The sequence below is a fragment of the Falco peregrinus genome, chromosome 12 (genome assembly GCF_023634155.1).
Source record: "Falco peregrinus isolate bFalPer1 chromosome 12, bFalPer1.pri, whole genome shotgun sequence".
NCBI lineage: Eukaryota > Metazoa > Chordata > Aves > Falconiformes > Falconidae > Falco > Falco peregrinus.
This window is the reverse complement of record NC_073732.1, coordinates 19,622,743-19,635,286: the sequence shown is the minus strand read 5'-3', so window position 1 is coordinate 19,635,286 and position 12,544 is coordinate 19,622,743. Positions and strand designations below refer to the sequence as shown.

The 12,544-nt window shown below is 42.0% G+C and overlaps 1 protein-coding gene across 1 annotated transcript in view; it reads right to left on the bottom strand.

Annotated features, from left to right (window-relative positions):
* MCF2L2 (MCF.2 cell line derived transforming sequence-like 2) overlaps positions 1-5,806 on the bottom strand; it is a 181,237-nt gene extending 175,431 nt beyond the window's left edge. The window contains exon 1 of the mRNA XM_055817346.1: positions 5,402-5,806. Within this exon, the coding sequence (XP_055673321.1) occupies positions 5,402-5,504 (103 nt within the window). The 5' untranslated portion in view covers positions 5,505-5,806. The remainder of the gene's footprint in view (positions 1-5,401) is intronic.
* Positions 5,807-12,544: the final 6,738 nt, after the last annotated feature.

The window sequence follows — 12,544 nt, the reverse complement described above, 5'->3', positions numbered from 1 at the left end:
ATTAATGGTAACACACCTGGATATTGCAGGATTTTTCTAACTTTCTCTTGAATTTTGTTAAGGATGGTAGAGTCAGAGTCACATCCCATAGGAAACAGTATTCAGCTAAAGCAGAATAGGCAGCATGTAGATAGGAAACACCTCTGAGCTGTTCTTTCCTGACACAGAGCAGCCTTAGAGCATGCAACTGTTTCTGCTGGTTCTGGGAAGCTCTTCAGTCACCTCTGTCTCCCATTGCCAAACTGTCATGTAAGTATTTTGCCTTGAAACAAAGACAAACTGGACCCCCAAGTCATAAAAATTTCTAATGGACTTTATTTCTGATCATGCCTTGACAAACCAGGTTAGAATGTGGGCTTTGTAATATTCTACATTTTGGGGAGTGCACTAGGCACATCTGCACGTTTTTCATGGATTTCTGTGAAAGCCTGATTTCCACTTTTTATAGACACAAACTTTGCAGCATTAGCAAAATACTTTTAAACAGTGACTTATTAAACAGTTCCAGTGAAACAGGTGCACAGAATAGGGTAAAATTAATAACCACAATGTAGAAACAAAAATGTAAATAAGTAGATTTTTTAAGCTGTGAAATTACAAAAAGATAAATTGTTATTACCTCTCTTTTCTCCCATTCCACTTTCTCATGTGGATTCCCTGAGGTCTAACCAAATGAGCTTATTAGCCTTTTCTTCATGAATTGCATCTTTCTCTTCTCTTCAGTCACTATTTTTGTATTTTGCATGAACTTAATATTTTATGAACTTTGTCACTTCACTAAATTTGGCTAAAATTGGCCAACAGTTCAATCAAAAGTTTTATTGGGGTACAGAAAGAAAGATGCAGCTAACATGATCACAGAAGGTAAATTTTTTAATAGGAGTAGGTTAATGGGGAAAGGAACTCCAAACTACCACTTCTCATTAGCATGAGATCCCAAGCAAATTTTGCAACTAAATTTCTGCAGTTTTCTGTTGCCCTGTTTCATTGGGAATGCAGTGATAGGTGCACATCCCATGTTGGGTAACGAAACCTGGTGTGCTGTGGTTGATGGAAAAGACCAGTTGCCCCTAGATGCTCACCAGAAAACTAAGTAGGACAGAGCTGTAGAACCAGTGGTTCGAAAACAGTTCCTGAAATGCATGAATGCTCTAAAACAAAGGGAAGCATTTTCAGTTGCAGGCAGGGGAATTTCCATTGCCTTGATTTAAGCCGTTGCATAGAAGTAGCAGAAGGCCTATTTGATACGGTACCTTGAAATCTAATTTCTTTTAAAATCTCTTTTGAGTGTCCTTGCTGTAGATCAGACACAGATCAGAAACATTGCAATCGTCTATCCAGCTGTGACATACTAGATTATTTGTGGCTTTGCAGCATAAAACAGATTCTGTGACTAGTGATGCTAAGCCCTTGGCCTCGGACAAGTGCCAGCTCGGGTTATTCCATTCTGCTGACCTAAATTCCTCTCACACAGTCAAGTGGATGCAGTATCACCCTTCGCTTCCTGTCCCAAATTGTAGCACTGCTTCTCTTCATGCACACTGATATTTTGCAGTGCTCCTCAGAGCTGGTGATTAAGCCAAGAGCAGTAGGAACTGACCCACCATGGTTAACAAATAGGAATGTTAAGTGATTGTGTAAGTCCTAAGATTTCCATCCTAAAGCAAGTTTTGCCACTGACTTTCCTTTTGATCTCCATCAAGTTGCTTAAATTCTTTTTTCTATTCATAAAACGGGAGATTGGGCAAATATGAGTGTGTAAAACCAGATGAAAGCTGACATGAATATATGGGGGTTTCATTGCATATATTATTTGTGCAATGTACGGCTTTCTGCAATTTCACATCAGTGCCTCCCCTACCAGGGACACTGACAGACGGCTCATCTGGATTCAGTTGTCATCTGAAGATGTGAGGAGCTTTCAACTTAATTGTAAGTTAAGGGGAGCCTCTAAGAAAACCCTGCCTCTAATGTGCTGCGGAATTCATTACTGGTAACAGAAAAGAGCCACACTCTGCTGTTTCCTTTTGAGACAGCTGATGTCAGTTCTGGCAGCTCCACCTTATTACAAAAACATTTTAAGAAAAAAAAATAGGGAAAATGGGGCACTGGGTGGAGGTGCTTATGTGCGTAACTGCACCCAGAACGTTGCCCACACAGAGCAAAGCTGGCATTAGACTTCTGGGAACCAACTGCCAAGTGTGAGTGGGTAGCAGGTGCACAAAAGCATATTGTGGTGGGCTTCACAAGCTGGAAGAGCTGTACCATTCCCACATGCAGACAACCCTGTTGTCAGCACCAGACATGTCACCCAGCAAAGCTTCCTCCCTCCCCATCACAGAAGAGCTGCCACTTGCCCACCTACCCAAAGGACACACTTTTTTCAAAAGGGATGAGTGTTTCCCCAACACCTCCCAACAATCAAGTTTAATGAAAGTAGGTTAAATTAAAAAAAGAATGTTGATGCAGTTTTGGTAACAAGATTGGGTAACATTTTGTGCTAAAGTTTGGAGAGCAAGCAGAAAGCCTGCTAGTATTAACAAATTATTCTGTCCTAGACACCTGTGGTGGCCCCATTACCTCACGCACATCAGGGCAATCGGGAATAATCCCAAAGAGGCTGAGAGAGCACAGGGCTATTTACCAGATGTAATTTGGTCCTCTATTCTTTGACACTGCGTAAAGACCTGCTACAGGGCAGGGTGCATAGTACTAGAAAAGTACCAAGTTAGGACAGCTACTGCGGAGCAGGTAAATAACTTCAGTGCTTTGATTTTAAACTGGGCGAAGCAGGTAGCTTATATGAAGTCTGTAGCAGGATAAGAGGCTTTTTAACAAGCACGTGAACTGTCTAACACAACATGAGTCAACTAATGAGGGATCAAAGCTTCTGCCCAGGACAGATAAGTTAAGCTCCAGGCAATTAACCATGTTTGTGACACTCTTATTGACACATTAAAACTCAACTCATGTTCTTCATGAGTTCTTCGTCTACTTCATACACACCAAAATGATTCCATAAAGATTTTATTGCAAATATAAAGGTTTTTCTTTTTAATATTGCCATAAAGTTCTTGTTTGGCTTTTTGCAGTTTTTGTGAATAAGCTTCTTCCCTCCTGCTATTGACTGAGCTGAGAGCTGTGCTCCTAACCAAGAGCTGGCTATATTCTAGACAGGTTGAATGCCATCAGTCCAAGCGGTAATAAGAGGGTGATAAATGCTGTAAAAATACTAAACATTCTAAGGTGTGTTCATGGTGAGGAATCCCCTCAGTTTGCCGAGGATAACAGCCCTTTCACTTGTCTGAGCTGTGAAGATTCCCACTGAACTTTCAAGAGACCCCTGCAGCTGCCCAGGAATTACTGTTTCAATAAGCTACTGCTGATTCACTTAATGCAACTCATGTTACAAGGTGTGATTCATAAACATGGTGCAACATCAGTAGGTTTGGAAGAAAAGTTCTGCCTTCAGCCAATAACTTTTTTTTTTTTTAATATTACTTGCTTCCATTTTTGTACAGGTGCTTTTTCTAGTTGCATGATTCAATAAAAAAGTGAGCACTGTCTACAAACAGGCAGGCAGAATCCACAAGTAGGGTCTGTTTTCTAGGTCTTGAATGGCTGGGAAAATGGTGGCATTCTCCTTCCCCGTTGGAAGCTGGTGAACTAGGCTCTTGCCTCAGTGTGAAATGGAAAAAACACAAGATCTGTGAGCTTCATGTCTCCCCCTAGTACTGACCTGCTGATTGACCTCCAGGAAACCAATGAGACTCTCTAGCTTCAGCCACATGACCCAGAAACCTCTCTATTTGTCAGGGAACGGGGGAAAGTTCATTAACACCTTTCTTGTGTCCAGAGCGATTTCCTACTTCGATAAATGCTAACAAAATACTACGTTACATCTAACAAATCCCTCTTAACATCAAGGAAGGTCCTTAATATGGATGATGGGGATCTGTATTGAATCTAACAGGAAAACCAGGAGATGCACAAATCTCTGGCTCCACTGAAATACTCTTCTTAAAAAAATTAAGTGTGCCTCATATTAATCTCTAACCTTCATAACAAAAATGTGCATTCATGTAACTTTGTGTCAGTCTGAATGTGCTTCATATTGAATCCCAAATCTTCATAATAAAAATGTGAATTAATGTGACTTTATGTCAATCTGAATTTGTACAATTGCAAAGCAACTCATGTTGGCATCACTGGGTCAAGAGGCTGACACTGCAAGTTCTCATGGAAATCATACTCTCTCCCCCACACCAAACCCCTGCTGAGGTTATGAGAAGCACCAAGACTGACCCCTGGATAAAAGCCTGGAGAGATGATGGGACCTGGTCTTAAGCATTCAGTTTAAATCTGCTTTTGTGCTATTTCTTTAGGCAAGCTATCAATTTCATTTGCTTTCTTAAACTTAGTTCAGCTGCTACAGCTAATATCAAACCCAAGAAGCATTTTGGTCTAAAATCTTAATTGTATATTCTCCAAAAGCCACATTTTGGACACACTCTGTTTCATATACAGATTTAGCAAATTCAATGGCAAAGGCATTTTGGGAGCCTGTATATCTCTTTAGCATTCACAACACACAATCCATTAAAACACTGACAGCTATAAAATTTGCTCCCATGCAATTCAGCTAAAAATGTTCTCCTTGCATGATTTAACACAGCCACAAACTGCTTTAATTTAATTGTATGTAACAGAAAAGGGTGTCCCAAAAGCTTTTCTCAGTTGGTATTTTAATCCCCAGCATCTCCTACTATCTTGCTAGTTTTAGGTTATTTGGTTCTTTGTAGTTAGATCACCAAAGCCAGCAAGTGGGTAGCCAGCTCAGACTTACAAGGATGCCAGTGCATAGTATGGGCCTTACCTGTGTTCACTAGCATTTGAAGGTTAGCAAACAGTAAAATCAAGCCCAACATGGAGCTCTTGGGATCCTGTCCTAGCACCTTCCAGAACCCTTGAAACAGCAATGGCAATAAAAAAGACTCTGAGAATGGGTTGTTCTTCCAGTATCACAGGCAAATGCAAAGCACATTAGCAACATGATGTTGCTTTAGCATCCTTCCACCACCCCTTTTTCTCTACCACCTCCCTGCAAGCAGGACTGTGCTTTGGTGTTTTACACAGATCAGTTCACAGGTAGGACACTCTCTGCTCTTGTTTCTGTGTTTCAGAGAACGGCATGCTTGAAAAACAAATGAAACCATCAATAAAAGCTGTCTAATTGCCCAAAGCCATGGGTTTGCAATTTGCTGATGGCTCCTATTTCACGCACAGGTGTGATATTGTCACACAAAGGTTTCCTGCCTGTACAGAGCATCAGCACCTCCTGGGGGAATAGGGCCCCCAAATCTACACAAATGTAGTGAGAAGAAAAATAAAGGTGTCTTACCCACATGGGTGATAACCGTAGTCAGTCGCTGGGTGAGCTCCTGATGTGACATCTCTTCTTCTTTTAACCAAAAAAGCATTTCACACAGGGAACTGCACAGCATCCAAAAAAAGATGCACCCAGAGTGGGAGGCTGCACACTCACTGCCTCGCTTGCACACAAAGCGAGGACCACTCCCACAGCACGGCCCTTCCAGCTCTCACATCTTCTGCCGGCTGCTCACCTCTTCCAATTTGCTGCGGTCCATGCATGGACCTAGAAAAGCTCCTTTCAAAAGGGGATTTTACCCCCTTTGACAACAGGAAGGGAGCAGGAGTGGGGAAATAAAAAAGGAAAAAGAAGCAGGCAAGTTGTCTGCTTATGGCTTTTTTTCTCCCTTCTCCCGCGGATGAGGCAAAGGATAAAGAGACAAACCAGCAGGCAGATACCTTCCTCCAGGGAGACTTTTGGATGGTGATGCTGTGAGTCAGGGAAAAATCCTGGAGGTAGGAATGGCATCGGGAGGAGTGGAGCTGGCAGGCGAGCTCTAACAGCAGCAGCTGCTCTGCGACGCTCTCTTCACCAGCGTGCCTGGGAGTCGAGAACAACCCACCCGCAGCCTCCAGCACTCCCCCTTGGCCCCTGGGGCCCAGATGCCTTGCAGGTTGTCCCCAGATGAAACCCCCAATGTCCCCAGAGACCGTCCTCACACCCCCTCTAAAAGCCCTTGCCTGACAAATGGGGCTGCCGCATACATGGAGGGGGAGAGGGGCAGAGGGTTTGTTGCCTCCTGCGGGGATGGAAACCCTAGGATCCTGGCATGACCAAGCCCACAGGACCCTCTCCAGCTGCATGTGTACAGGAAGGGTGAATTAATTAGCCCTGGTTGCTGGGCAGGACTAACCTGCAATCAGGGCCACGCAGCTCTGCTGTGCCCGAGGGCAGGCAGGCCCTGATGGACTGCCCGTCAGTGGGCCAGAGCAGGTCTGTGGGGAGTAGCTGCCCCTGGGCACCAGGGACACAGCTGAGCCTTGCAGGGTTGCGCAGCTGCCATAGGGCAACTGGCTGCTGAGCTACTGGGAAGCTTCATCAACCCTCTTGGCTACAGACCCCAGCTGGGATCTGAGATAAGGAAAAGTGAGGCAGGCAAGGAAGTGAGAGAGGGCAGGGCATGCCAGAGGCTTGTATGTCTCCATTCCCTTTTTTGCACTTCCTCCTTTGAAGCCTACCTGAAGCTCCAGGCAACATACTTCTGGGAACACAGAAAATTTATTACACCTCTAAAAACAAAAAAATAAAATAGAGGAGGGTGCAGCTGCCTGTGAGATCTGCTCTATTTCTGCAGAATGCATTCAGCTATAATTCCAGATTTCCCCACCCATCCACAGGATTTTACTTGGGTTCACCTTTCCAGACATGCCAAAGAACATGACAACATGTATACACAAAACTTGAGCTGTGAAATACCCCTGTGGGCTCATCAGATCTTACAGCATCATCAGTGCGTCAGTACTGGTGTTGCAAAAGGTTTTATCTACCTCTGTGACGGGAAAATCCTATAATCAGCTGACTGACCTACAAGCCAGTCTGAGTATCTGTGCTGCGGTTGTCACTTTTGGATGATTGACCAACTGTGCTGAGAGGTTCCTTGCATACTTCTGTTGAGTTAGTTTAACAGCAAGTCTGCCTGAAAACAAGTGAGGAGGATGACTTCAGAGCCACCCACCTGCCAACATTCTGAGATTAAAGCAAAAAGCCATTTTTTTTCTGACATCCTCTTTTTACTGCCCATCTAGGCAATAAAGTTCAGACTGTAAAGTCCTTGACTAATGTTAAAAGGATTCCCTCAACCAGGGAACAGATGCCATCATGGCAAAAAAAAAAGCATAAAGGAAGCAGACTGACACCCAGACATAATCTTTGGAGGTGTCTGAAAGATCTGGGATGCTTTATTTTGGTCTTGGAGGGTCACACATTGCAAGTAGGAACACAGGGCTAGAAAAGTCATTGTGTTTCCAGGCACTTAACAGATTTTTTATTTTTTCTTTCCTTTTTTTTTTTTTTTTTTTTTTTTCTGCAGGCAGGAACATTGTATAATCCCATTCATAAATGAAATAAACTCCACTGAAGAGTGGTGTAGATGGTACGCTCTCACTACTCCTACAGCAAGGCTGTTCAAGAACATCAAGGATAGCTAAGAGCCTTTGTCTTATTTCTAGCTAAATCCACTCCCAGTTATTTTAAGACCATATGCTCCTAATACCAACATTGTTATTCAGCATCAGTAACTGCAGACACATCAACATTTGCTATTTTAAGATCCTTTTTCTCTTATCATTTTTCTTGCTATGTGAGTCTGCTTTCCAGTCTTCCACTATACCTTCAATAACTTTTGAACCTGTTGGTCAATTGCAATCCAATTCAGGAGACAGAAATTAGTTCTTACAGGTTCACTGAAAATCAGCAAGGTGTACAAAGCCTGAAAGGGGAAAGGATGCAGTAGGGACTGAATAATTATGTTTTGTGGCTGCCCCCTGCCCAGCTTATACCGTGGGGTGGGTTACATAGGATTCAGTCGGAATTGAGGGTGCTGTCCTACGATGTGAGTTACAACAAAAGGGAAATTTGGGTTATTTTGGTGGGAAGGTTTGGGCTGCAGCACGCAGCCATGCAATAGCAAACTCCATTAGTTTTATCAGTCATGGGATGACTTCTTTACACTGCCAAGATTCAGTGGTGCCTGCATTAAAAGAGGCTGCTGTTCATAGTGCGTATTTGCCATTTTCCATTATAAATTCCCAAATGGAAGGGTCACAGAGACTCAACCAAGTCAGAAATACTGCAAAAGCACTGGTGATCCACAGTTCAAGACCCAAGTTGAGAGGAGGAAAAACAGGAAACTGGACTACAGGGATCTCTTAGAGATGGAGAGAAATGAAAGCCCTGTGCCTGTCACTCAAGGGATGGCTGAAGATTAGGAAGATGAGGTGCTGAAGCAACTCAGTCCATCACTGTTAAGGTAACAATTTCCAGGGCTGCAAATATTTGTGAAATTGAGCCAACACTTTTACTACAAATACAGATATCCTCTCTGAAGGATAAAAGCCCTTGCAGATATATACGTGTTAGAAGTACAGAGGCTGATAATTTACATTTCAGGCATGAGCCAGGGTCTCACCAGAAAGCAGGGCCAGGGGCTGTACGAACATGATTCCACTACTGAAATGATTGCCAACAGGCAAAATAATTTTATTTCTCCATAGAGTGACAGCCTGACAAATCGCCAGCTATTTATTAGATCCTGAATCAAACAGCTGAGGCCAAAGCATTATAAGCAATTTTAATAAACAGTAAATGGCACACTGCAAACAAAAAATACTTACAAGATCCTATGGCCTGGCCAGATGGAAGGGGCAACTCTCACAGCAATATATATATATATACATATATATATATATAAAAATAAATCTAATCTTTCCTTCTTTTTCACCTTCTGTAGCTATATATCTCTTTCCTGTGTCACTAAAAAACATTCAGCCAACTGACTGAAGGGCTATTAAAGACCAAATGAGATCCATCCATGAAACTAGCCTATCTTCTTCACTTTATTGATTATTGCCATTTTTCCAGTCCTACATAACCTTTATAGGCTCACCCATCTCTTTGTTTTTCAGGAAGATGCCCTTCCAGAACAAGATCACAACATTTTGGTATACAGAGTGCATCTGAAGACATTTTCATACCAGAAAAAAGGCAGGCTGATGGAATAACAGAAAAGTTTATAATCACTTTCCCAATTTCCTTCTTTTGCAGACAAGCTATTTTGGTATCATATCTCTTCCTTAACTTTTGTCTAGAGACTGTCTGATCCCATATCAAAGTCTGGGGCATTATTACTCACTGGGAAGAACTGTAACATTGTTGGCACAACCAGGAAAGGTAATTAAACTGTCACCACTTCTGGCTGGTTATGGCAGTACTTCAGATCTGCAGCACATCTCCATTAGTAGAAGAATCACAGAATCATAGAATATCTCGAGTTGGAAGGACCCATAAATATCATTGAGTCCAACTCCTTGCTCCTCGCAGGACTACCTAGAACTAAACCATACGACTAAGAGTGTCATCCAGATGGTCCTTGAACTCTGACAGGCTTGGTGCTATGATCACTTCCCTAGGAAGCCTGTGCCAGTGATTGACCAAGAAACTGGTAAATGAGTCAGACACTTCTTTGACGCATACCTACAAAGAAGGCACACAGAGTGCTGTTTCCTTTCTATAACATGTGGTAAAGGAAAATACCACTCTATATTTAAAGTTTTCTTAGTTTTGTTCTTTTTAGAACACTTCAGCCAAAAGTGTTGTTGCCTAGCTTTTAAGAGGGTCACAGTGCTAGTACTTCTGTGGCTGTACTTGGCTTTCCACTGTCCTCAGTAAGCTCCTGTGACAAATCTAGACTTCTCTGCCGAAACTTGCATGTATACTTTTTCTCGAACACACAGCTCCCCTGGCAATGCCTAGATCTCCGCCTTCATGCTTAGCCTCTTGCTTAAGCTTTGCAAAGCCTTACCTGCTTTGCCTCAGATGCTGTTTCAGCTGCTTTACTTGAAAAGGAACACAGCTGCTTCTAACATCTATTCTGAAAGGAAAGAAGCTGCTGAAGAAACTAGTTTTACCAAAGCTCTCTGCTCCTTTCCCTTTCTTCCTTCCCCACTGTAAACATTTTTGTCACCATCATTTACATTATTCACTGTCTATGCTCCAAAACAGCTGTCCTGACACAGACTGGGGCAGTAGCTCATCTGTAAGACCATTAACATGGTCCTTAGGAAAATGTTAACACACCCTTAGGAAGCATGTATGAAACAGGCCACTTAGAGAGAGTCACTCTCCAGTATTTCCCTTTCAGATTACAGCAATCTGTAGTTCATGGGCTTTCTGAGCTTAAGTTTGCATTTTCCTGGTCATATTTAATACCCCATTTCTTCATTAATCTATTTATTTTTTTTAATCTCTTTGTAATTTTGACACCTATGAAGTTTCGTAGCAACAAGATTTTCAATTTAAATACATGTTGTGTGAAAAAACCCACTTCTTTCAGTTTTAAAACTGAAGCCTGATAGTTCCATTTTAGGCCTCCGGTTCCTGCACCTTGAGAACAGATGAATAACTCTCTATTCGAAGCATCCATCTTAGCCATAACTTTCCATACAGTGATCATATCCTTCAGTCACTCTTTCCTGAGCTGAGCTGAGCTTAATGCTGTCTTAGTATCTCTTCATTAAAAAAAGCCAGTTCATACCTTTCAACACTCCTGCCATCTTGCTTTGAACCTTTTTTTGTTTATGCAGCTTGGACAGTGAAAACTTGCCAGTTTCAGTCTGCTCTGTGTTGATCACATAATTCTGACAGAAGTCTTCCAGTGCTGAAAGTTATTAGATAAATGTTTGCTGTTAAACTTTTAAGAAAATCCATATATACCTATTTCTATTGTATTCATTTCTCTCAACACTTTCCTCTTTTAAAAACAAAGCCTGAATTTTTGACAAAGCTGTTGGACAGTGATCCTGTCATTTTTAGGGTCAGCTTACTTCCTAAACTTTATGTAGTTTAAGGAAGTCAGTTGTCCACTTTCAGTGTCATAAAAAACCTGAGCTCATCTCCCAGGAAGCATTAATGTCAACTAGCTGAAGGTCTAGATTGATAGAGGCATAGGCAGGTCTTCAGGGCAGCAGGCAGAGTAACATAAAGACAGATGTCCTCCCCCTAATCAATTCTTGTGCCATGCTACTGTTCCTCACCTCTTCCACCAGATGAGCTCTTGAACCCTCATTCCATGGTTGTACATCTGCAAATGCTGACATAAGACTTGGAAGGAAGAGGACTAGGCTTCCCAATTCCCAAATTCCCAATTCCCCCGCCCCCCCAAAAAAAAATAATAAAAAAAAAAAGGTCAGCTCAAGCTGCTAAAAAACTGCCCTGCCACCAAAAGACATAGTCTTCACCTCCCTACCCATCCTGCCACACGCTCCCACTTCTACCTTCTCTCTACTGTAGTGAGTAGTAGTCCAATGTATTGGACTATTCACTGAGCTGCTGGATCTATTTGTACTAGTTGTGAAACTAAACCTGAGGTACTTGGGAGATCCTAGGTTCAAGTGTGGCTGGAGGACCTGGCTATGACGAGAATGAAGAAGGTTGCCTTCAATCAGTATCAGTAATGAGGCACCTGCCTCTAGGGTACTACGTTTTTTAAATACCAATACATCATAGGTTGTATAGCTTTATCAATTAAAATAAATAGTCTTAAATAGTCTTGCATAAGAACAAATCCAGCATGCACCAAATGACTAGCACTTAAAAGCTAAACTGGCCTTTCTATGCATTAGGCTAGGTGTTTCTATGGGCCTCATTTGAGAAGCACTGACAAGGCTAGTGAAAAACAGTCTTTGCCATGGGAAACACTGAGGGCAAGCAAATGAGAGGACATCGTAACTGAGTTTGATCTGTTGGACTTTAAGATGGTGAGTGCATGCAATTTGATAGAGCAAGCATAATTTTCAGTCCTTGTGTATCTGAGGGGGAGGGAGAGAAAAACGGAGCAAGAGAGAAGAGCTTGGGTTTAATTATTCCTTTCTGGAATTTTTAACTTTTGTTAAGGTAATGAAACAAAAAGTTGTGTTATGAAGTTAATACACTAGACAGGAAGTTCCATTGCTGAACTGAACCTGAGGCTCATACATAGTTAATAAAATGCTCAAATGTCAAGTATATTTGAAGTGGCCACATTAAAGGAAGTGGATTGAATAGAGACCACCAAATAGAATGAAGCTTCAAAAATACAAGGCTTTATACAGCTTCAGAAAGCAAACCAATCAGTTCTAGCTGTTTATACATCCTGATTTCCAAGTTACCATGAATTGGAAATACCAAATATAACCACAGCAGGGAAAAAAAAATAGTGTTGCATTTTCATCTAGAACAAGACAGCTTTACTAAATATACGTGTGGGCATTTCTTGCTGCTAAGGCTATGATCTGAATGTCATGCTTCAAGAGCAGAATGCCAGATGAAACAGTTCATTTAAAAATTGTCCAGATGAGGATTACAGGTGTCTCACTGATAGAACGAGATATTTTCAGCCTAAATTCTTTCCTGCATCTC